The 26,518-nt window shown below is 41.5% G+C and overlaps 2 protein-coding genes across 2 annotated transcripts; both read right to left on the bottom strand.

Moving 5' to 3' along the window:
- Positions 1-2,008: 2,008 nt before the first annotated feature.
- LOC145413680 (uncharacterized) lies at positions 2,009-12,170 on the bottom strand. The gene is made up of 9 exons (XM_080283337.1): positions 11,947-12,170; positions 11,169-11,359; positions 9,132-9,416; positions 5,836-5,980; positions 5,266-5,410; positions 4,096-4,269; positions 3,380-3,560; positions 2,973-3,142; positions 2,009-2,206 (listed from the first exon to the last, which is right to left on the bottom strand). Exons 1-9 carry the CDS (start codon positions 12,168-12,170, stop codon positions 2,009-2,011), a joined length of 1,713 nt encoding a protein of 570 aa, XP_080139463.1.
- A 4,927-nt stretch (positions 12,171-17,097) lies between these two features.
- Positions 17,098-26,290, bottom strand: LOC145413675 (coiled-coil domain-containing protein 77-like). The gene is made up of 11 exons (XM_080283333.1): positions 26,274-26,290; positions 25,117-25,168; positions 24,476-24,597; positions 23,175-23,334; positions 22,209-22,386; positions 21,120-21,303; positions 20,804-20,975; positions 20,308-20,400; positions 19,072-19,188; positions 17,569-17,721; positions 17,098-17,268 (listed from the first exon to the last, which is right to left on the bottom strand). Exons 1-11 carry the CDS (start codon positions 26,288-26,290, stop codon positions 17,098-17,100), a joined length of 1,419 nt encoding a protein of 472 aa, XP_080139459.1.
- Between the last annotated feature and the right edge of the window lie 228 nt (positions 26,291-26,518).

The following is a 26,518-nucleotide window of genomic DNA, read 5'->3' as shown; positions in this document are numbered from 1 at the left end:
TTTGAAGTGTGGAAATGGTTGTTTGTGTGTGCTATACTGCTTTTTGACTTGGCCCAAATTTCATCTCCTTCCAGCTTATTTCACGTGGAAGGAAAAGACAGTACTATGGCTATGAATCCTCCCCATAGCACTTCTTTGTGACTAGCATCATATTCTAGTGTTTATCTCTTGTTACAGCTCAGCATTCAAGACTGAGAGATGGGAATTTTAGGCCAAGTTTGAGTAAAAAGAGTATATTCTGGTTATGTCATCCGTAGAGCTGAGAAGATGCGAAGTTATGTAAACATATGATAGGAGATACTACCAACATCCATCTTTAAATGTCCACCACAGTTTAGGTTTGAACCCTGACTCGAAGCACAAAGATCAAGAGACGAGTACGCTACTGACGGGGCCACCACATCTCCGTCCATGAACAGAGCTCCCTCCCTATCCCCCGAAAGATGGAGAATGGTGGACTGCAGCAGGAGAGGAACTTAAGCCTCCAGTCCACTGGGTTTGTGTTTAAATGGGGCTGAGGTTGCAACAAAACAACAAAATTTACTACTACTACTACTTCTTCTTCTGCTACTACTACTACTACTACTACTCCTACTACTACCACTACTACTACTACTATTACTACTACTGCTACTACTAGTCCACTGTTGCTGCCGCTACTATTACTACTATTACTACTACTACTGCTGCTGCTACTACTACTACTACTACTACTACTACTACTACTACTGCTACTACTACTACTACTATTGTCCAGGGGTAGAAGTAAATATATAAACAAATAAATGACTTAATAACGAAATGAAAAGGATACGCAAAAAACCTGTTACATATATAATTTTCTTTTTTTCTTTTTTTTAATTTTTTCATTATCCTGTGCACCAATAACCCCAATAAAAAAATAAATATTATGTTAAATTTTCATATATATTCAGATTATAAACGTGTTCATTTAGAGATAAGATTAAAAGATTATTATTATTATTATTATTATTATTATTATTATCATCATCATTATTATTATCATTATCCTTTATTATTATTACTGTTATTATTATCATTTTCATCATCATCATCTTCATCATGTAACCTTACAAAAAACACAAGAACATCACTATCATCAGCATCTCTAAAATGGCCCACATATTTCCTCATTTAAATCTTTCTAATTCCCTCTTCCACCTCGCAAACCAAACAAATATAAAGATAAATAAATATATCTGTCTCGTTACTTCTGTAGGGTAGAGACCATTGTGTAGACTGTGTTAAAAAGGGAATTATCCTTGTCGTGTACACCTTCATACACACACACACACACACACACACACACACACACACACACATACATACATACATACATACATACATACGTACATAGAACATCCATACATACATATTAACTCTTTCATTCCACTTCATAAGGTGATTCAGCCAGCGTTATCAGTGTCTATCCTTCATCATTTACTCACTTCCTACTCCCAATGCAAACCCATCCCAGCAGACTGAGCAGGGTGATAATGGTGATGTCAGTGGTGGTGTCAGAACTGGTGATGTTGGGGCTGGTGTCAGTAATAGTGATTGAGTCAGTGATGTCAGAAGTGATGTCAGAGCTGCAGTTGGTGTCATAAGTGGTGTCGGAGCTGCAGTTGGTGTCATAAGTGGTGTCAGAGCTGCAGTTGGTGTCATAAGTGGTGTCAGAGCTGCAGTTGGTGTCATAAGTGGTGTCAGAGCTCCAGTTGGTGTCATAAGTGGTGTCGGAGCTGCAGTTGGTGTCATAAGTGGTGTCAGAGCTTCAGTTGGTGTCATAAGTGGTGTCAGAGCTGCATTTGGTGTCATAAGTGGTGTCGGAGCTGCAGTTGGTGTCATAAGTGGTGTCAGTGCTGCAACTGGTGTCATAAGTGGTGTCATAGCTCCAGTAGGTGTTTTGAGAGCAAGACCCCAGTGAGAGAGGATGATGGTGTTGTGGTCAGGCGGTGAGGTGGCGGTGGAAGTGGTGTCAGAAGAGGTGTCAGAGCTGCAGTTGGTGCCACATGGTCGTAGGTCCTGGTGTCTTGAGAGCCAGGCCCCAGTGAGAGAGAGTGATGACGGTGTTGTAGTCAGGTGTGGAGGTGGTGGAGGAGTCAGGACATCTACCAAGGTACAACAGAGGACCAAGCTGTATACGACCAACCACATCTTCACCTGCCCACTTACTGCAGTACAATACCTGTGGAGAAGAACATGTAAGTCAATCAGGAGGAGGGGGAGGAGGAATAAGAGGAGGAAGAAGAAGAAGAGGGAGGACGAGGAGGAGGAGAAGGAGAATAAGACATTGTTGAAAGGAGAAGATATCTACGAAAATACACACCACGTCCTCACCTACCCACTTACTCCAGTACAACACCTTTAGAGAAGATAGGAGGAGGAGGAGGAAGAAGAGGAAGAAGAGGGAGGAGGAGGAGGAGGAGGAGGAGGAGTAGGAGGAGGAGGAGAAGGAGGAGGAGGAAGAAGAAGAAAAAGAGGAAGAAGGAGAGAAAGAAATTGTTCAAAGGAAAAGAAATCTAGAAAATTACACACCACGTCCTCACCTGCCCACTTACCCTAGAACAACACCTGTAGAGAAGCATAAGCGGTAAATTAACAAAATATATGGTTGTTCTGTCTCTGCTATCCTTGTCTTAAACTTCAATATTAATAAGAATGTTGGATTCCGTAATAAGGACCATATGATTTGTGTTCTGTATATTTAGGTAACTTCTCCTACCCTCTTCTCTGTCTGTCTGTCTGTCTGTCTCTCTCTCTCTCTCTCTCTCTCTCTCTCTCTCTCTCTCAGGTACGAATCTAAGATCAGCGTGACCTTTATATCAACATAATTTACTTTGTCTTTCATAAGGTTTCCACGTGTAGTCCACAAATCTGCATCCTCCCCCCACCCCTCTCTCTCCTTCTCTCTCTCTCCCTCACGCACACACACACACACGCACACACAGCACCTTGATCATGATGGCCGCGTGCTGTATGTCCTCGCGTTGCAGAGAGAAAGACGTCCTAGAGCGAATGACAGGGTCGCGTGTAACAGGGAGTCTCACGGGCGATGAAGACTCTTTTGCTGCGCGTTCCCCTTTCACCCACAACGCGGCTCGACACACAACCTCAACGTGATCTGAAAACAAGAAGAAAAAAGCTTATATATTATGACTAATGAATAATAGTCATAGTAGTAGTAGTAGTAGTAGTAGTAGTAGTAATAATAATAATAATAATAACGATGATGATGATGATGATGATGATAATAATAAAGAAGAAAAAGAAGAATGATGAAGATGATGATGATGATGATGAAGACGAAGAAGAAAGACAAAGAAAGACTAATAACAATAAAGTAAAAAATAAGTCTTACCTCTCAGTCTTGAAGGCGTGGCCCTCTCTAAGACCCCGGGGTGGTGTGGTCTTAGATTCCTCGCCTGTAGGGTCTCAAGAGTGATGATAATTTGCCCCCTGGAAGATCCCACGCCTGGCTCTGTGTTGTAAGTGTATTCGCATCGTAGGCTCACTTCTAGGATGCCAAGGTCCTCGTTTAGCTGTGGGTTGTGTTAGATTGATGTTAGATTGGTGTTAGATTGTGTTATTGTGACCAGGGGTATGGTGTTGTGGAAAGTGTGTGTGTGTGTGTGTGTTTTGAGTTAGACTGTGTTATCCTGAGCTGGTATATGGTGTTGTGGAAAGTGTATGTGTGTGTGTGTGTGTGTGTGTGTGTGTGTGTGTGTGTGTGTGAGAGAGAGAGAGAGAGGGAGAGGGGGGGGCACTGAGGAGGATTGCAATGGTATTCAAAAAAATAAAAATATCTTACTTTTAACAGTAATATCCACAAATGCCTAATAATACTAAGACTGTGGTTAGGCTTAGGTATACTCAAGAAGACGAGTGACCAGTCGTACATCCCTGAGTTGCATAATCTGAACAGTGAACCTCAATTTCTTCTTTCATTTCACCCCTTATATGCCACATCCAGTTGGAGTTATGGCTTTCTGGAGTATGGGACACAGTTTGGTTTGTCACACACTACACTGAATGAGTGGATGGTGCACCCAAACCATACATCACAGAGGAGAGTACCTGCGTGTGGTGGTGCAGTGGTAGGGTGATAGGCACGGCAGGGTCAGTGGGTGGGGTAAGGGCGGTGCCTATAGCTGCATGGCGCCACACCCTGCCACACACCCACACACTCACACGCACCAACACCCGCTTCTTGCTCTTCACCTCACGTGGACCCTTGATAGACGCCTCCAACTGCAAAGCAAAAGTTAGGTTAGGTTAGGTTAGGATAGGGTAGGCAGGCTAGGTTTGTTAGGTCAGGTCAGGGCAGGGTAAGGTAGGTTTGGTTAGGTTAGGTTAGATGACAGAGGTATGTTAGGGAAGGAAGGAAAACTCAAATACTGTACAGCAACACACACACACACACACACACACACACACACACACACACACACACACACACACACACACACACACACATAAATAAAAATAACTTTGCTGCTCTTTATAATTATTCATTAAGTATGATTTAGAAAGTGCAAGGGTAACTCTACTCAGGTTATAGAAAATTACAGAAGAAAAGATGAACAAGTAACGGAGGAAGACTGATATGTGTGTGCGTGTGTGTGTGTGTGTGTGTGTGTGTGTGTGTGTGTGTGTGTGTGTGTGTGTGTGTGTGTGTGTTTACAGGTAGCTTTTTTCTCTTGAGCTTGTGTTTTAAAAGAGTTCGTGATCTTGAATGACGTTGAATGATGAGCATTTTGTCTGTCACTCTTACTTTTATATTTTCTCTCATGATGATGATGATGATGATGATGATGATGATGATGATGATGATGATGATGATGATGATGATGATGATGATGATGATGATGATGATGATGATGATGATGATGATGATAATGATGATGATGATGATGATGATAATGATGATGATGATGATGATGATGATGATGATGATGATGATGATGATGATGATGATGATGATGATGATGATGATGATGATGATGATGATGATGATGATGATGATGATGATGATGATGACGTGTAGTGTTTAAGCAGCTTCCTTTTTGGTGTGTATAGTTCAAAGTAATATTTTCTCAGCAGTGTGTGTGGCTTTCTATATTACTGTTTTCTTAGCTGTGTGTTTTTTACGAGTTGTTTCTTTATTGTTCTCTCTCTCTCTCTCTCTCTCCCTCTCTCTCTCTCTCTCACACACACACACACACACACACACACACACACACACACCTTCACATTGACGTTGGGACCGTGGGCGTGAGGTAGAGCCAGCCACTTTGATCGTCCTCCTGGTTCCATCCCTACCTCCACCATCAAGCCGCCCGCCCCCCCAACCCACGGCAGCCCTGTCAGCCCACACACGCCCACACGCACCCTGGGGGGGAGGGGGAAGAGTGCGTTTGAGGTATATGTCATTCTTCTGCACTCTTTTCACTTTAAACGAAAATTGTCCATAATGAGTGTTGAGTTGCAATGAGACGTTAATCCTGGAATTTGTTGCTAGTCACTGTCTGTCTATCTATTCATTTATCAATCTATCTATCTGTCTCCCTATTTGTCTATCTATCTATTCATCTGTCAATTTGTCTCCCTATCTATCTATCTATCTATTCATCTGTCTAGCTGTCTATCTATTTTTCTTTTTATATGTCTCCCTCTCTATCTATCTGTCATTCACCTTATTACATGAAACATTAGCATTAACAAGACATCCTAGAATATGTTAATGTACCTTATCTATCTATCTCTATCTATCTATTTATCTATCTATCTATCTATCCCATGAGGCGTAGCACTAACCATCGTCCCTGGAAGCCAAGCATAGTGATAGTGACGGCACCGTAACACTCTTTGGCGGGATGATGAAGGTCACCGTAAGCAGGACGAACGCACTTCGCTTCCGGTTCTTCTTCCTCCTCCTCACACACCTGGCTTCCCTCACTCTCTGAAATAGTTAACTCTTCCAGTCGATATGTCCTGTATTTCCTCTCCTCCTCCTCCTCCTCCTCCTCCCCTTCCTCCTCCTCCTCCTCCTCCTTTTTTTCATCCTTCTCCTCTTCCTCTTCCTCTTCACACACTTGGCGCCCTCCCTCTCTGAAATTAGTAACCCATTTAACACCAAGATTTCTGTGGTATTTTTTCTTGTTTTAATTTTTTCCCTTCCTTCCTCCGTCTTCCCAATTTCCTTCTCCTCCTCTCTGGAACAAGTTAAGCGCACACAGAGAGCGCATACCTCCGCCAACGCCTGTACCAGACAACTCAGATCACCATACAAATTTAATCTACTCTTCATTTGCCCATGACCCATATATCCACAAAACTTAATTGAAATTCATTGATTTTTTTTTATATATATCTTGCATACAAACAAACAAACAGAGAAGCAGGGGTGAATACATAACCTCCTCCAAATTCTCTGGCGGAGGTAATAATCAGCCGAATTGGTCAGACGATTTCTTTAATACTTCTCCTTTTCCTTCTCTTCATCTTCCTCTCCTCCTCCTTCTTTTCTTCTTTTTCCTCCTCCTCCTCCTCCTCCTCCTCCCTTTTCTTTCCTTTTCCTCCCAGTCCTATTCTTCCTCCTCCCCCTCTCCTCCTCCTCCTCCTACTCCTCCTTCTTCTCCTCACACAGCCTTCAGTAAGCCTACGGTACAAATCCTATCTAAGCAAAATAAAATCGTTTGTAGCCAGCAGGAGTAAACCAAACTAATACACTGCCGTAATGAAGGGAATAATCTCTTACCTGTTTTGGAATATTCTCAGGTGATGAAAAATACCTGTCATTAATGGGAGTAAAATCCTGTAATGAAAACTGAGTGCGCGAAGGTCTGAGCACGTCCCTAATTTTTGAACTATGCCATGATGTAAAGGTGTAGAAGAAGAAGAGGAAGAAGAGGAGGAGGAGGAGGAGGAGGAGGAGGAGGAGAAAGAAGAAGAAGAAGAAGAAGAAGAAGTGGTGAAGAAGCAGTGGTGGAGAAGGAGCAGAAGAAGGAGAAGAAATAATGATAATAAATAACGATAATAACAGTTCTTTCACTTTAATCTGGCCCAGATTTTCGTCCTTTTGCAGCTCATTTCAGGTAGCTCATAAGAAGACAAATGTTACAGCTCTATAATTATCCTTTCCATAGCACTTCTTCGTGACTAGCACCACATTCCAGTGTTAACCTATTATTCCAACTCTACACTGAGGACGGAGAGATGGTAATTTTGGGCCAGCTTAGAGGAAAAGGGGTATAGAACACGTCTGCCGTTTCTGTATCGTTCCTGACTATACTTTTTAACGTGGGATGCAGGCTGACCACATCCAGTAACTATAAAGCACTCAGAGAACGCATACCTCCGCCAGCATCGATAGATTTTAAGATTTACTGATGCAATTCCACTCTCCTACCAGACGAATGCTTTTATGGTCCCATATAGTCAATTAATTCTACGGTCCTAGTCTACCCTGTTTTACGATCACAGAAAGCGCATATCTCCGCCGACGCCAGCGAGGTTTATGATTTATTCCTGCATCCGGATCCACCTCAAAATCGAATCAACTCTTCCTGGGCCCACTGCCCACCTGTCCGCCAGATTCCACTAAAATCCAACTACAATTTTTTGAGATATCTTGCACACACACACACACACACACACACACACACACACACACACACACACATACACACACACACACACACACACACACACACACACACACACACACACAATGAGGGGCTTGCTTCCTCTTCGTGCACTCGCATTTACTTATATGGAAGTAAACACACCTTCATCATGACCTTGAAAATAACCTCTCTCTCTCTCTCTCTCTCTCTCTCTCTCTCTCTCTCTCTCTCTCTCTCTCTCTCTCTCTCTCTCTCTCTCTCAGACCTTCTCACCGATGAGGTGATTATTTTAGTTTATTCTTACTATCTCCAGACGATTTTATTCAGCTTAGGGGAGACTTGTTGGACTGGGAGTAAATCAACACCACCACCAACACTACTACTACTACTACTACTATTACCACCACTACTACTATTGTGACACGTGTGGAAGGTGTGGAACTGAGAAGTGGAAGATGAAAAATTGAGAGGCCTGGATGTGGAATAGATAGATGTGGATGTGGAATTGAGAGATGTGGATGTGGAGCAGAAATATGTGGATCCGTGAAGTGTGTACGTGCAGGTATGTGGAGCAGTTGCTGATTATCTGTACAGGTGGGCACACACATGTTCACGCATCTTGTGTGTGTGTGTGTGTGTGTGTGTGTGTGTGTGTGTGTGTGTGTGTGTGTGTGTGTGTGTGTGTGTGTGTGTGTGTGTGTGGTATAAGGTCATTAGGCACAGTGTGAGGTTATTATTTTTACTAATGAATGTTTGTATGTATATTTTTTTTACGATTGCACTAATTGCTTAAATAAATGTCAATAATAATGGCTATATAAGTAAGAGATATCGGGTCCAGTTGGCTCTTTTTGGATTGTGTTGAGCGATGAGGCAAAACGAATTTCAAATATGATAAAACAAAATGACGTCCACCTCAATGCATCGTGGGACTTCCCCTCCTTTCATCCTTCCCATCTTCACACTTCCTCTCCACCTCTTTCCTCGATCCTCTCCTCTCCCTTTTCTCTCCTCTTCCCGTCTACCCGCCTCTCCTCCACTCTCCTTTCTTGTCTTCCCTTTTCTCCTCTCCTTTCCTCTCCTCTCCTCTCTTCCCTTCTCGCCCCTCTCCTCTCCTCTCCTCCCTTGTTCCCGTTCCCTCCACTCACCTCTTCCCTTTTCTTCCCTTCTCCTCTCTCCTTTCCTCACCTCTCCTCTCTTCTCTTCTCACCTCTTCTCTCGTCTTCCCACATCTTCTCCTCTGGCTAGGCGACCATCACACCATCCACTCTTCCAGCAAGTCATATGGATCATTGGAGAGTCAGACTGGACGCTAAATCTGACTAGTAACCAAGGAGACTCATTCATACCTCATAACTAGGGATCATCAAATTTTACGCAACAGCAAAGTAACATGGAAGTTGAGGAGATAATCTAAGTTACGTCAGAGGGAATGATCCGGTTCCGTTAGATGAAAACACACTGAATACAGAACTAGTCCCTTACCGCTATGACCAAATCCAAAGGGCATCTCCGGCCGTGAAACTGGAGATGGAGTTACGGCCCTCATGAGGCTGGTAAACCCCGCCTTCACCATACCCCAGCTGCCGGAGCGACTGCGGGGCGTGGAGGGCGTGGAGGGCACCGAGGACGTGGGCGTGGGCGTGGAGGCTCCCTTGAGTGGCAGGTGGGTGGGGCGGGATGGGCGGGAACGTCTCTCAGGGCGTGGACTGCCTGAAGAAGTGCTGGATAACCGACGAAGGCTGCTGGGAGGGACGGCTGAGTGCTGACCTGATGGCGGGAAAGAAAGAAAATGGGAGAAAAGAGAGAAAGAGAGAAAAAACAATGACTTTAGCTGCTGGAAAAAGTTTGTGGGGGAAAGAGAAAGAGAGAAAAAACAGTGACTCTGGCTGCTGGAAAAAGTTTGTGGGGGAAAGAGAAAGAGAGAAAAAACAGTGACTCTGGCTGCTGGAGAGAGCTTGTGGGGGAAAGAGGGAAAGAGAAAAAAAAGTGACTTTGGCCCTTATTCTTGTCAGGCAAGGAGGCTCCCTAACACCTTTTCCTTAACGATTTATCTTTCAAGCTAATCAGTAAGATCCCTTGGTTAGCTTCTTACGTCTTTTTAGTATCAACATAGATTGCTTGAATTACACACAAGAATACAGTAACGGAGCAGAAACGGAAATGAATCGGTAAGGAAGAGGTGTTGAGTAACCTTCCTAACATAGACTGCTTGGATAACACACAAGAATACAGTAACGGAGCAGAAACGGAAATAAGTCGGTAAGGAAGAGGTGTTGAGTAAGCTTCCTAACATAGATTCCTTGGATAACACACAAGAATAAAGTAACGGAACAGAAACGGAAATGAATCGGTAAGGAAGAGGTGTTGAGTAAGCTACCTAACAGAATGTGCGTGAGGAAAGTTAATCATCCACTTACAGAAAACCAGTGCAGCATCCAAGGTCAGTCAGGTTGCCATGGTTACCTCCCTTACCTGTTGCCCATCGTATTTAATTTACCTGTCCATCAGTTAAGGGCGGATGTTCACCTGAGTCGAGTAGCACCACCTGCCCGCACCAGAATCCCGTCCCTGGCGCTGTGTGTGTGTGTGTGTGTGTGTGTGTGTGTGTGTGTGTGTGTGTGTGTGTGTGTGAGAGAGAGAGAGAGAGAGAGAGAGAAAGACAGAGAGAGAGAGAGAGAGAGAGAGAGAGAGAGAGGTGACAAATTATATTCTGCCCCATACAACTAATATTGGTGCGGGTAATGTGTAGTGCATTGTATTTAGGTCATGCGGGCAACAAGGTAGATGAGAGAGAGAGAGAGAGAGAGAGAGAGAGAGAGAGAGGGGGGGGGGGCAATAAATGGAATACAGGATAATGGGTAAACGATCAGCCTACTTCCCTTGTGGCATTACGTGATCAAAAAGCTGCCCAGTCACATCAACGGGATCGAATCGCTTAAAAACAGCTGTGGAGGGAAGGGCAGGTGTTACTCTGGTGGTGGTGGGGGGGGGGTAAGGACGTACACACACACACACACACACACACACACACACACACACACACCTCTGACTCATCTTTTTTGTAGGCCATGTATAATTCCATCCTGAGTTGCCCGATATAGGGATCTGTGACAGGCTATTCATACTTTGCTTATTCTAACCTGGTGGTGGGGAGGGACGCCTTTATGTGGTGGCACCGATATAACCAGGCGGCGCACTGTCCGGCTATACAAACGTCCCTCAGCTACTTCCCTATCCCCAAAAGGAGGAGGATGGGTTAAAGGAAGAAAACTTAAGCCTGCAATCCACTGAGTTCACATGTTTGATAAGCCTGGGGTTGCAACTACTACTACGACTACTACTACTTCCTCTAACTAGGCCTAAAATTACCGTCACTGTCCTGAATGCTGAACTGTAGCAACAAATTAACACAAAAATATGCCGCTAGTAACGAAGAAGTGGCATGGAAAGAATTTAAAAAGATATTAAGAAGGGAAGAAAGGAAAATAGAAGAGAGAGAGACAGGAAAATCTAACTCACCATTTTCCGGACAAGTCGGTAATGATCCACTGGAGGGAATCCGTCTATCCATACCGAGGGAGGCGGTGGAGGAGGTGGAGGTGGAGGAGTACATGCGTGTGAGGGCGTGGGCGTGCTGGGGCCTCTCCTGGTGGGCGTGTGTGTCTCCAGTCTCGCCCACGTCCTTGGCTAGAGATTCTGTTGATACCACGCTGAAGGAGGGACGACGAGGTTAATAATAATTCGCTGTTATGCTGTTTTTATTTATTTATTGTTACTGGCTCTGTATTTGCTGTATATCATCATCATCATCATCATCATCATCATCACACTCCTTGGCTAGGGATTCTGTTGACGCTATGCTGAAGGAGGGACGACGGGGTTAAAACGAATTCACTGTTATCTAAATTCATCTTTATATTTTTTGTTACATAACCATTATCCTCGTCGTCATCATTCGTCCATCCCACAGACTCAGTGGCAGTCAGTGGAGCTCGAACCCATGTCAGGAGCGTTCCCCAACCATGAGGCCAGTACCAAACCGACCGAGCCAGTCACGGGGGGAGGGGAGACAGTCCACTCCATGCCCCCCCTCCACAGCAACCCCACCCCACCCCAAAAAATAAAAGAAAATTATAATAAACGTAGTGCGTTTAAAGTGAAGGTAAGACACAGCTGCACCTTGACGTGCGTGTGTGTGTGTGTGTGTGTGTGTGTGTGTGTGTGTGTGTGTGTGTGTGTGTGTGTGTGTGTGTGTGTGTGTGTGTGTTTTAATAGCATCCTCATACACCTGACTCACCGAGAAATTTTCCTGTGAGTGACCGCGGATGATGAAGGATGGAGAGGGCGCTGTGGAGGGGGGTTGTAAAAACAGCAACACAAATTCCTCATAATACAATCTATCACTCCCCTTTTCCCCTCATCCTCCCCCACCGTCCCCCACGACCCCTGATGCTCCCCGTGGTCGTCATCGTCAATGGGGTCGTAGCCATTCTTCCTTGCTTTCGTCGTAATATCACCCATCTTGAACACAGCGAGAACCGTACATTTCCGCACATTGGCCAAAAGACATAATTCTCACTCACGATGTAAACAACTCCGGTACTCGACTTTTTATTTTTCGATTTAACATTACACCTATTAATTATCGTTGTGTTTTTATTGAACTTTTAAACATGAAAGAAAGAATCACATGTACTTCGGATAACTTTCGGCGATTTCAACTTCAGATATTTTCAACTTCATGCAATTTCGCTATTGAGGAACCTCTCGAGATCTGAGAGTCAAGATTACCAGCATGTTGCCTAGGAGTATCATGCTGTGTCATATTTTTCACAGATTTCCACTTCAGTGTACTGTGGCACACGTTTCCCGTATTTCCATTCGCGTAGATATGATACTTGTTGCTTCTTTAGAATAAAATTTAGAAGGTATTAGTTCACAGCACATTTGGACATTTTAGAGTTGTAAAAACTTCAAAATTCTGTGGCGGTTCACGTTGATAATTACAAGGACTCAGTTCATAGCACATCTGACATTTTTAAATTCACAAAAAGTTCAAAATTCTCTGCTGGTTTGTGTTAAAATTTATAGGGAATCAGTTCATAGCACATTTGCACATTTTGGATTCGTAAAAAGTTCAAAATTGTCTGTTGAGACCTAAAATGAATCAGCTCATAGCAGATTTGAACACTCAGGATTCGTAAAACGTTCAAAAATTCCCAATGGTTCGTGTCCCAGCGTTATTCCTGGCTGAAAGTTATTGCGGTTGTATATACTGGGGAGCGACTGAATCTTCCATCCGCTCCACCACACTCCCCGCATACCACTGTCACCTTAAACAGCATCCACCGAAAGGGGAGACCACATACTTACCGAAAGATACTTGTTTTCGATTTTAGGAACAGTCTAATAACTTCAGCTGTATTTTCAAGCTCCTCTGCGTCTCCTACACTAATGTCTGACGTATGTGAAGTGTAGCTGTGTTACAGGTTTAGTCAGTAACGGATGCCAGGGCCAGAGAGATATGTTGGGACGAAGTTACACCTGTGCAGGTCACATCAGTACACTTACAGTTGTACCACCTGAAACAGAAAAGTAAATACATCTGTTAAATACAAGTGGTTGGGCCTGTCGAGTGGATGGAGGATGACAAGTGGGTGCGGAAGGTGAGAAGTGTGAACGTCGGGGGGTAGGGCTGCGAGAGGCAGACCGAAAAAGACGATGTCATAGAGTGTGACCTCAGGGATAAGGGACTGAATAAGGAGGCTTCCAGAGATCGAGCAGAGTGGAGAGACGCTATTAGGCGACCAAGACCGACACATGCAAGCATTTTGGAGTCTTTATAAACGATATAAAAACACTCCAAAGGCTGACATCCAAGGGCCCAGCCTCAAATAATTCAAACTTACATATATCCTGTATAAAATTGTGTGGGTGTGCTCCCTCCTCTAGATGTTACCATGGTGTTAATTGACCACCTCTAATGAGCAGTATCATTAGTATCTGAGTCTTAATTACCATCTGTACCTCCCAGCACGTCTCTCTCTCTCTCTCGCTTTTCTTTTTCCGTTTTTTTCATGTTCCGTTCATTGTTATGTCCACACTTTTTTCTGCTCTTCTCTTCCCTTTCCTCCTACCCTCCCATTGCTTCTACCACCATCCAATCTTCCGACTTTCATACTTCTTCCTCCCCTACACCCCCCCCTCCCTGCCTCCCCTCCTCCTTCCAACTACTTCACTTTATAGGATGGTCCATATAGAGGCCTGCGCTAAAAACTCGCTTGGTGGTATCTCATGTATACTCTTGCTTGGCTCATTCTGCTGGTGTGGGCGTGGGTGTGGCAGTCGTTTCCATTGACCTTGCATTGCTACCTTTACCTTTTACCTCTTGTTCTCAAAATCAAACCTCTTCATCCTTGTCTGATCCTTTGTCCTTCCACAGTTCGGTACAAATCGTCAAAACTGTTTGAGTTATAGGTTCGAGTCTTTGATAATGACCTACAACCTTGACCTTTGACTGACTGTTCACAAAACTGAGTTAAGTCTTGCTTTTATCTCACTGGTGGGAGAACATCTGTAAGTGAACTAACGCAAGTTTGTTGTGTACTGTGACCCTTTTCAGAGGTCAAAATGGACTGAGATTGTCAATAGTCCACGGGAGTAGAGGTAAGCCAAGTTCTACATGGGGCATATCAAGTGCTATGCTCTTTTTCCTCGAATTGATGTGGCTCATTATGTCATTGTAAATCATGAGTATCATGACAATGATCAGCATCAGATTTGCCACTTAACAATATGGCAGATACAATGGAAAAACGAAAAGGAAAGCACAGGTCTTGGAAGCCTATCAACAGTGCCCAACAAAACTGATCACGTATCCATTCAGTCATCATTAAAGGCTTTGAAACCTTGGCTCCAACTCACAGGAAAATAGTTCCACAAACACATGTAGGATAAGACCATCCCATTACTACAAATTTCTAGAGTAGCAGAATCACTCTCCTGCAGATGTCCATGTATGCTTCATTCAAATCCATCCTCAATCAATACTCACACTCTATATTCAGTCCAGCCTTCAGTGCCTTCCCACCTTCAAATTCATTCCACGACTCTAATCTTAAACATTTCCTTTATATAACCACACCAGCTGAGCATGCACTTCTACCCTCTGATCAACAGGAGAGAAAAAGCATCAATGCTCATCATAATGTCAACCTGCTTACTGGACAGAAGACTCCCTCTTGGAAATGCACTAGATTAGTTAGCTCTTAAACTTTTCAAAACTCAGGGGGAGGGGGTGATGAGTTTATGAGGCAAAGCAATCATTGATGTACTTCTTGCCTTACACTGTGACCAAACTTCGAGATTTTCCACTATCCCCGCTATCTATAGGTTGCAACTGCTAAGGTATCAGACACTAAACAAATACTGTGCTGTAACCATCCAAACATAGGTATATAAAAAAAAAATCCATATTCAAAATACATCAAATACAAGTTTATTGGCCTCAAAAGCCACATACATAACACAGCATAAACTGCAACAGTTTTAAAGTGTACAAAATTATTCTCATTACTCCATATCAAGTACAAGTAGTCCATTCTTACTGAATAATTATGTCACCATCAAGGCAAAGCTAATCACATCTAATCACAGCTATTATCACAGTTTTCTGCCTAAACACTTACTCCTATTCACCGTGTTCTGTAACACCTATGTTGCTAGTATAAACCACTGACATGTCTTTGGCTCTGAATACATTGTGCGAATAAAATTACCGGTAAGTCAGACTGGTAAGACATTCCTACTGATGCTCCAGCTATTAATTCAGTGTGACTAGGAAGACAGCTACGCTAACATTTAAAACTCTGAACATGACAAAAATCATGAGTTTCATTCCTGCTACTTGCAGACAAATTTATTTAACTTGGGCGTGTTTCATGTCACCTTATGGTCCTCTAATCCTAATGTTACTTCTCCAGACCTCATCTCAAACTTACCTAGGTCCTAAATTGGGTGGAAGGGAGACACAGGATACAGTCTGAATTCCATGGTGTACACAGAACCCATCTTCATAGGGACTGAATACGAAGGATCAGACCCTAGATATTTATACCACCAGACATCCTGGGTCTGATTCTTCTTATTCAGTCTCTCTGACGATAGGACTCTATACCTAAAAGTGTTATGGGAAATCTGAGAATTCAAGCTCTATCCCATCTCCTTCCCACCCAATTTATCCACTAGCCACACAGGACTGGCTATACTACTTTGGTCTGTGTGTAGGGGTTCTTCCTCCTTTTTCAATTTGTAATGCATTTCACCCATCTAGCATCACACTTTCTTTCACTGTCTGAACTATCCCAGGATATTCATGAGCATATCCTCACTGACTCTTCATGCTCAGTTGTCCTTTTATCCCTTTCAATCTGGTGACATGTTTTATTGATTTATTCTTGCTTCCTCCCAGATATTTATATTCAGCTATGGGGACACATCCTCTAGTAGTGGGGTAAATGTAGGCTACATCTAACCTCTTCAGTCTGAAGTCTCTCCTAAAACTGTCCAGTGGTGACAAAAATGATAAGGAAAATACATCACTGGACTGAGGAGGTTACACACGGTAAATCACTGACAGGTACAGATACTCTCCACACAAATTTCAAATTAAATGAAATTGCATTCAGAACAGACATTATTTATACTAATCAAAATTGTATAAAATTTCATCACATTTATAAAATTTTGTGTATGTAAAAGGTACAATCAGTGTATAAAAATAAATACATTTGTAGCTTGGGAATATGACAACTCCATCATTTACTACCTGTACCATAAGCAGCTTTGCACTGTAAGGGACAACAGTTTGTGTACCAGTTCACATCTTCTACTTTAAATATTCCTCTGCAGACTTATATTCCTAAACTGGAAGAGTCTTGGTATATTTCTCTGTCCATAGAAAATACCCTTTGACATGACATGTCAGGGAGAAGAGACAAACATGCTTTACACGTACAGCAGACACAGTGGAACAGATGAACATTTTATCCTTGACATTACCTTCCATGACATCAGAGGTGGGAAAGTGACACAAGTTGCTTTGTCTCTCACCCAATTCATGTCCCTACACACATCCATCTAAGAACATTCTTATGAATTTCCCGATCCTCTGTGTACATGAAAAACTAAGAAATTATGATGAAAATAAATGTAATCCTTATCTTGCCACATCATTTGGTTGGAAAAAGATGATGATGACAAAGACAATGACAATAATGATGATGAGGAAAATGACAATACGTATGATGAAAATGGCAATGATGACAATAATGATGATAATGATAATGATAATGATGATGATGATATGTACCTTACATTTACAATTTGATTATGTTTAACCCGAGGTGTTTCTATGATACACAGGCAAGGGTTAAAAAATATTCCAAACTCACTGCACAGGATTAACCAGATCACCTTCTATTTTCAACATTCTTCTCTTTAAATCGGAAATGGTATTTTGTACAGTTCTGGTAAGAGTGGATACAGCCTGCATGTCACTGAGAGTACTGAAGTCAACAGCCAAACCGGCACTACTGCCTCCAGAAACTGCCATAGTGATCTGGAAAAAAAAAAAAATCATTTTACTGGCAGCTAAAACCATGCTCTTCTTCACAGATTAACAGAATACACCAGAGGGAGCTTGAGTAGCATTGAATATTTGTTCAGGGAAATGGAGTTTTACACTACATATATGAAAATTAAATCTGTTAACTGAAAAGCTCATTATTAAAAAAATAAATAAATAAATCAGTGCAGTGTACAGTACTAATTACAGGGAATAAGTACAGTTTACAAGATAAAAAACTGCATACTTTTCATTGGAGACAGAAACAGTAAGACTCCCTTCCTCTCCACATACCTTGTATAACTGATGGACAAGTGTTTTGATGTCATTCCTCACAAAACGAATTTCTGACTGGAATCCCCTCAAATCAGTCCTTCTTCGCTCCCCTAATTTTGCTTGATCCTGCTTCAAGATTTCTATTTGTTTCATTAGCTTCTGACTTCGCTCCTGTGGGAATAAAGAATAATTACTTGCATAACAAATAAGCAATTTTCAGGTTTAGAGTTATGATATAATGCATACTTGTCACTACTACTTACTAAAAATTCAATAATCTCTGATATCCTGATATACTGCAAATGACTACATGGCAGCCAAATCACCTATATTATCTGAACTATTACCATCCATTCATCCATCATCCAATCCTACATTGCCCCATGAGAAGCGCAGGAGCCTGGGGCTAGGTGGTCCCGACATTTAAGATGAGAATGAACTATTATCACACAACAAAAAGTTTCAAACTATGATAACTATTTTCTCTTTAATACACTCTTAAACTAATATCTTTACATGTGTATCAGAGTGTATGCAGCCAACATGAAAGTGGGTATCAATCATCACCATCATCCTACCCCTGTTTCCCAGTGTTAAATGAGCCAAGATCAGTGAGACAGTTACAGCTTTCCTTCGACCAAGAGGGTTGATGGAGCAAGGAAGTTGCAGGGCATTTAGTACTGAGAACATATCATTGTGAATGGTTAACTTAAATACTTGTGTCATCAATCAATCAATCATCCTTTTCTCATTGAGACACATAAACAAGATACAACCTCATAACATACCAATGCCAATATGCAAAATAAATTGCTATGGAAAAGAAAGGTGCTAGAAAGCCTCTGCCCTGCGAGACTGTGGCCCAATTAACATGCCAAATAAAGAGTTCAATCTCTAAAGGTCTGCCAGAACACTTGAGGAGAGTACTCTCACTGACTTAAAGTAACAGTCAGTATCAGTGAAATCAGTTGAATGTCATATTCTTAAGATACTCTACAAAAGATTTTTTTATAAAAAATTACAATGATTCCACACAATGCATTACCAGTATAATTAGATTTCAAAATAAAGTTACAAGATGGGAGTCCCCTTATATGAAACTGTTGTTATTTAACCCTTGTTTGTCTGGCTGAGCAGGTCCATTGGCCACAGGTAAGTAACTGCTTCTGTGGGGCCGTCCTTGAAGTATTGTATAGTAAATATACTGCGTAAGGGTCTGACACACTCTTGTGGTAGACAGTGACTCACCAGGGTTTGACCAAGGTCCTTCCCACAGCAAGGTGCAGGAAAATATGAGCTCCCAGGTGGATGCTGTTGCTGTTCAGGGTGCACAAAGGCACCATATATAGGTTCCTTATCAGCACTGCTCTTACATGTATTGTAGAGTTGGGTTTGCACATGCCTATGTAGGCAAGCAGCTTTACTATACACATGCAAACCATGTTTTATGCATCCTGATTGGCAACTGATCTGTACGGCTGAAGAACATCACTTTCTGTCACAGGAGTGCTCATAACTCACCTTATACAGTTGTTCAGCAGTTTCCTTCTGTTCCCTAAGTTTACACATCCTCTGCTCCAGCTGCAGACACTGGGATTCATACAAGCTCTTCAGGCTTTCTGCATCTTCCACCTCACGCTATGGCAAATTACAAATGCTGTAGTAAATGTATCGGTACTGTACAGTACTACAGTCAACATGGTCTCAACCCCTTTAAGTCAAAACAATAATTTTTGTAATTATCTTCATTCAACTACATTCAGCTTTAGAAAGATTTCTGGAGTTGTAGATGTTAGACAGCTTCACTAATCTCTCCACTACTACAGCATTCTTCTGAATTGAGTAAAAATGTCCAGTAGTAGCAATAATAAAATATACACTATAAAAATACATAAAAGGGCAACAGCCCAAACAGCCACTAGCAAATGAAGTACAATATATGTGGTTCTAGAATATTATCATATCATATTCATCCATCATATACAACTAATTATTTAATACATCATAATTATCATCAACATCCTCATCTCTTTTTACAGCCAAAGACTGGGATGAGGTAGCATTCAGAATATATGTAAGGAGAAAGCATGAAAGGAAGAGGAACTATCAACAGGGTGCCCAGTACACTAGGCCAAATATTTAATTCACTCACCATTAAAACCCCAGGCCTAACCATCATCATATACATTATGATGCTGAAAAATGGACCCATCCCATGGGCAAATACAGTATATAACTGAGGATGGTCTTTGTCTCTCTAGCAGAACCAAGAACTGCAAATGAATGATTAATGAGTGAAAGGATAAGTGGCTTACTGTACAGTTCCTTTCAAACTGCTACCCATATAGTAACAAGACAATGTTTATCAATACTACTTGTAGAAAACTGGTCAATTTACACCAATCAAATAAATATTACAAACCTCATTTAAGACTGATGTTACATAAAGTGATTTTTAATTATGTCTACGTCCCTGTCCTCACTTTACTGTATGTCTCCGTTACCATACTGTCTTAACCCACTCAAAATGATGAAGTCTTCTATATTTCATTCTTGTTACCACCAGACTTTTTTTTCCAGATAAGGGAAGACATCTTGGACTGGCAGGCTTATTAACACTCTCCATTAATCTATTTAACATAAAGTCTGCCTGAAAGCTGAATAAATTTGTTGGCTAGCATCTAGAGGAAAATATATAAAAACATCTTCAGACTGAGGGAGCTAACTTGGTTAGTACAGATAACTACAATTCCTTACCTTCAGACACTCATTTTCTCGTCGCAGCTCTTTCAGCTCACAGGTTGACTTAGGTTTGGCCAGATCTGTGTAGCTTCCTGACCTTTCAATTGTCTGAAAAAGAACCTAAGTGATTAATTTCACAGTAAATGCAGGATCCATATCGTGTATCATTGTGCATCATTTATAAAGGCTCCAACATGCTTGTATGTATTGGTCTTGGTCATTTAATGGCAGCTCTCCATGCTGCTCGTTATCTGGCAGCCTCCCTATTTAGTCCTTTATCCCTGACATCACACTCTATGACCCTGTCCCAGGTCTTTTTCATTATGCCTCTGCAACCCTACCCTGACAATCACACCTCTCACCTTCCAAACCTAACTGTCATCCTCCATCCTCTCCACATGACCAAACCATCTCAATCTACCCTTCCTCATCACAACACCAATACACTCCAGTCTCATCCTTAGAATTTTAAAACACATCCCTGACTTACACTGATGACTGCCTGTATTACCTGCATGTGAGATAATTGAGACAAAGCTGGTAAACTTTCTTGTACAGTAGAGAACACTGACAAGAGGTGATCCCGTTCAGCCAGCCACTTCATCTCTGCATCATGCAGCCTTGAGTTTCTCTCCAGAGTCTCTTTCACTGCTTCACCCAAGAGCCGCTGAGCGTCCTCCAGCCTGAAACAAGATAAAACTTATATAAAAAATTGAATAAAAGCAATATGCACTAGATACCTTCAGCATGAAAATCAATGTTATTTCAGATGCATGCAATATCTGTGCAATGTGCTGACAAATATTACTTCTAAAGAGTGTACAAACCTAGCAGTAAGAAGCTTGATATGAGCTTCATCCTTGGCAACTTGTGCTTTATGTTCTGAAGCAATCAAACTTCTGTCCTGATGAAGTGCATTTCTCTCCCTTTGCCAATTCCTTTCCGATTCTTCCAACTGCTTTTCAAGGGAAGCAGCTCGAGCTCTCAAGGCTACCTCAACCTCACTCTCCTCTGTGGGAAAAATTACAGTACTCATCTGTTAAAGGTCATCCATTTATATCTTAACACTTACCCTGTAACACCTTCACAAACAAACATGTCAATACTCTGATGCTAAACATACTTTATACTGTACATAGTGCTGTACTGTATGTCTTTGCAAGAAAAGTGATGTGACTTTTTTGATGGGTGTTATTATACTCACTATAGAACTATTACAATGTTTTTCTGAGAAGTGTAATTATACTTACTATGGAATTACTCTCACACTACGGTATGTATTTAGTATCATAGGCTTCAGCACATCATGTAGGTACTGCATCACATGCGGGAAAAAATGAGTGTTTGCATTGCTACAGTGGTAGTGAAGGCAGCCAAATAAACCAACTCATAAGCCAGCGTGCAAATGCTACTAAACACTGTTGGGTTGAGGTGAACAACTCGGACAAAGAAAGTGTACAGTAATATTATTATTGTGCTGATTGTACAGTAAGCCCTTGTCTTTCATGGACACTAGTGAAAAATGAACTTCTGTGAGTTATGAAACCCTTACAAATGGCCCCCAAAGCCACAGTCTATGTACAGTAGTGGCCTAAAAACCCTTTGTAATGCTCCAAAACATCACCATACATTAAAATCTACTTGTTTAAAATGCATTCAAAGACTATTTATCAATCACTATTGCTAAATAATCCCCAAACACAGCTAAGACTTGTATTTTTTGTGATGGTTTATTCACCTGCAGAAAAACAGAGCCAGCAAAGTCATGTGCCATAAGAAATGAAAGCTTACTGTACTGCACAATTCAAATATTATAAAAGATAGAAGCATGCATTTGAGACAATAATTATTCCCTTCTGTTCCTTCACTTTTAATTTTACTTAGGTCATCTGACATTAAAAATACTGCACCAGTACCTGGCTTCTTGACATTCTGCAACAATTTCTTACGAAGCTGCTTCAGGTGAGGTGGGAGTCTTTGCTTCAGAATGGTGGTTTTGTTGGGGTCCCTCAGAAACACATGCAGCTCTCCCTCTGTCAGACCACTCAAAGACAACAGCAGGGCCACCTTCTTCTCACTTTCAAGACATTCCAACTAAAAATAAAACAATAATTCATGCTGCTTAACCTGTTGAATCCAGCTGATGTCCTTTTTCAGATATTCTTGCTGCTACCAGGCAGTTTTACTGAATTTAGGAAAAGCCCCTTGTACTGGATGGGTTTATCAAAAGGATGGGATAAAATCTAATCCTATGGACAGCACCAGTTACCGTTGGCTAAATAAAAATAAGTACGAAAGTTAAATTTAAAAAGGCAATTGCTTCCCTTGAGTAAATAAAGAACAGAAAAATTACACAGCAAAAAAAAAAAAAAAAAGCCAATTCCACATCATCCCCTTTAAACCATAGGAACTCAAGGCTGGGCTACTATAACTCAATATTTTTAAGGGCATATGATTCCTGTGGGGTTTAATGCATGGTGCTCTCACACCGAACTATATGATGGATTAAGTTCATGGAAATCTGATCAGAAAACAACCAGTAATTTATCGAATCCAGGGATTGTTGCAAGCATCTAAACAAAAATGGTCATCGTATATTGAAAATAGGGAATTGTAGCTGTTGTACAAGCAAAAACAACAATCATACATTGAAAAAAGGGTGCTAAAATGTCAAGATTGTAAAAGCAAACAATCACATACTGGAAAAGTGTACAGCAGGTTTGAAGGTACTACATACAGTACTAATTTTCGGTGTCAAAACAACTGTAGGCCTATAACAAATTACAGTACAAGCAACAAGTACAGAAAAGGTGTTAATTCAGCAGGAACTTATTACTGAAAAAATTTAAATACCAGTACTAACTTTACAAACAGAAACTCACTTGAAGTCTTTCATTTTCTTCAAACAATCTTGCCACTTGTTGCCGCTCAGCGTGAATGAACACATTGACATCTGACAGAGCTGACTGTAGCTCGATAATTTCCCGGCTCATTTTCTGGCGCTCAGCTTCACCAAATGTAGGGTCAACTGTTTTCTTGTATCTGGCATAAACGAAAAAAATGAACACAATGCTGATGCTGTAGCTTTTAAATACCAGTGATTTATTGAATGCCCAGATCACATACCAATTTTCAGAGCAGATATACTATACAATAAATATTTAATAAATTTCATACATTCCTGTTCAGAAAATTTTATCAGAGAAATCTAATTTGGGAAATGGAATTTGTCAGAAAACTACTGGCTGACTGCTCTACCCTTTACAACTGCATAGGTTCCCCTGTGTTCCACTCTTCCCATCCTCATGTGAGAAAAAAGGTCAAGATGATAATGACATTTCATCTTTGCTCACTGTAAGACTAACAGTGGAGAGCAGTGGAAATGAGTTATTTAAGAGGAGCCTGTGGAGTCACGTGGAGAGACAGGCTGACGAATGAGGATATAAAGGAGCGTTGTAGTGTGGATGTGGATGTGATAGGAAGCGTTATGAGGAACACATTGAGGTGGTTTGGCCATGTGGAGAGGATGGAGGGTGAAAGACTGACGAAGACAGTGTATGTGAGTGAGGTGGAGGGGGGAAGAGGGAGGGGGAGGCCGAGGATGAGATGGAGGGATGGGGTGGAGAGGTATATGAGAGAGGGGGGTGTGAGTTGGGAGCAGGGCAGTGAAATGGCAGGGGACAGGGCGACTTGGAGGCGATTTGTTTGTGGCCACCCCAAACGGGATTGAGGCATCTGGCAATAGATAGATAGATAGATAGAAGACTAACACAATCACACCAGCAAGTCAGACTCATGCAACTTGACAAAAACTGCCAATATCTGGCAAACCTCTAGTCAAGATGTACCTTGCTATTATTATTCTACAGTTACAATATTCAACGTTGGGTTTGGTTAGTACTTGGATGGGTGACCGCCGGGGAACACCAGATGCTGTTGGCATCCCTACGTCAAGTGGGGTTGGTGGAGGATTAGTGCCCCTCCCTGTAAAACAATTAACTCTAAGCCCTTGGCCACCCTGTCTGGGATACATGGCGTCTGGCAATGAATGAATGAATGATGAACAATATTCAAACATTTTTCTGTAACAGGTCTGAACTGATATGACACAAACTCAGTGCAGTACATAAAATATTATTACACCGTACTGGCCAGAATTTATAGGTGAAAAGCATCTACTTACTGTTCTAGCAGCTGCTTAAGCTGTTGATTGTCGGCATTTAATTTTGATATTTTTTCCCGGTAATAATCCAGAAGGCGCTGAGATGGCTGTAGCTTTGACAGTTCTTCATCAACATCTATCGTCTGGAACACAAAAAGGAAAATAAGCATACATATGATACTTAGCCCCTTCAACCAGGGTAGGTTTATGACATTTACAATATTCTTCCTGTTACCAAACAGTGTGATTCAACCTACAACAGTACCCTTATTGGAAAGGGCTAATGAATGCTATACATAAAAAAAAAAAAATCTTAAACTGAATAAAATTGCCAACAGATACCAAGAATAAAAATATGGTACAAAATGTAAACAGGCTAAAGAGGTCAAAAGAGGAAAGAAGCAAAGATTTCCTAACCTCCAAACTAGGGGAAAATTTTACCAATGATTTCTTTTTACTTACAGTCTCCAGTAACTGCTGAGGAATACTACCACAACACTGGTTGCTGGTTTAGGTGCCTGGTTAAGCTTTCAGTCAACAGGAAACCTTTATGAATACATTATAACCAATCCCAATAAGGTGATTCTGTCTTGAAAACAAAATCAAGCAACTGTGTCAAAGCTAGACAGTTAAAAATCAAATTAAAAAAAACAAAAAGGTACCTTAGATTTGAAGCTAGAGCGGTTTTCAGCCCCTTGACGAGCAGTACTTAGCCTGCAAATAAAAATATACGTTAATAATGAAATCTGTTCATGTTCCCTAACAAAGTATGTAATATTTTATATACATTTTTCATGCTAATCTTTTACTGTCCAGGACTTTTTTCTACTGAACACAACTAACAGGCAGAAACTGGAATAATGCTCTAAATTATATAGGTCTTTAAGTTGGGTATAATTCCATAATGATAGTATTTTCTGGTACTGGTATTAAATTGTTACTAGCTGTGGGATCGATTACTATGCTCTCTTTATGTGGGCATGCTCTGGGATTGTCATGCAAGTGGAACCAGGGGGTGTGACTGTCATAGCGGCTGTAGCCTTAAGTTCATCCGAAATGAGAACCAAATGGATGGCAGACTGAAATTGTCCTGCAGTCCATCACTTTCCTTTTAGGGGTTATGGAGAAAGTAGAGGGACGTATGTATAACCAGGCAGCTCCACAGCACAGTAACATAAGTGCAACCACATGAAGGCAATCCTCTCCAGTACCAGAACCCCTATTGATCATCTCTCCACTGGAAACAAGCCACTCTGGCCCATAGTTCTGGCCCTAGTCACTCCAGCTTCCCACCCAAGGTTAAGTTGGGTTAGCTTTGGTTAGTTAATAATAATTAGGGTAGTTAATAATAACAACAAATAATAATTATTTAGGTATATACAAAAGATCCAAAATCTGTAACGAGCGCCTTTATGTCAGGTAAGGGGGGGGCCACTGCTACTAGGGTGGGAGACAAAAACTAGGGGCCGGAGCGACTTGAAACCTCCGTACTCACGTCTCCTCTCCCTTTTACGTGGTTTGCTGAAGCCTCATTAACCCTTACACCCTGTTTCTCATGAATGAGGTTTGTTATTAAACAAATAAGTTAAATCGCCCTCTGTTAAAGGTAAATTTGTAAACAGAAACCTATAATAGTTTCCCGGCTCAGTATCTCTTCCCCAGTTTCACATATAATACGAAAATGTTACCCTTCTGTCCTACTATATAACTATTTCCCTTTTCATGATACTCCATTAAGCTGTGTAGATACTGTACTATTATGACATTGTGCAAAGTCATGTTTACAAATAATTTCATTGTTTACCGTCTTTAAACCCACCTTGGTGTCGCGGCCATCTTTAAAAGGTATTGTTATTGTATTGGCTCTTGTTATTGGTCGTCTGGGAATCCATTTGCCAATCAGAGCCATCGACATAAGGGTAACACCTGTTCCTTATTTTGGACAGCTGTTGAATCAAACGAGTTACTACTGGGAAAAAGAACTTGTAGATATTACCTTAAACTTGAGACAATCGTCATCACTGTAATCAATAAGGCATAACTGACAGCTAAACATAAGCATTT

The sequence above is a fragment of the Coenobita brevimanus genome, chromosome 12, assembly GCF_032717465.1.
Source record: "Coenobita brevimanus isolate Jiangsu-jjx chromosome 12, ASM3271746v2, whole genome shotgun sequence".
NCBI lineage: Eukaryota > Metazoa > Arthropoda > Malacostraca > Decapoda > Coenobitidae > Coenobita > Coenobita brevimanus.
This window is presented reverse-complemented; position numbering and strand designations above follow the sequence as displayed.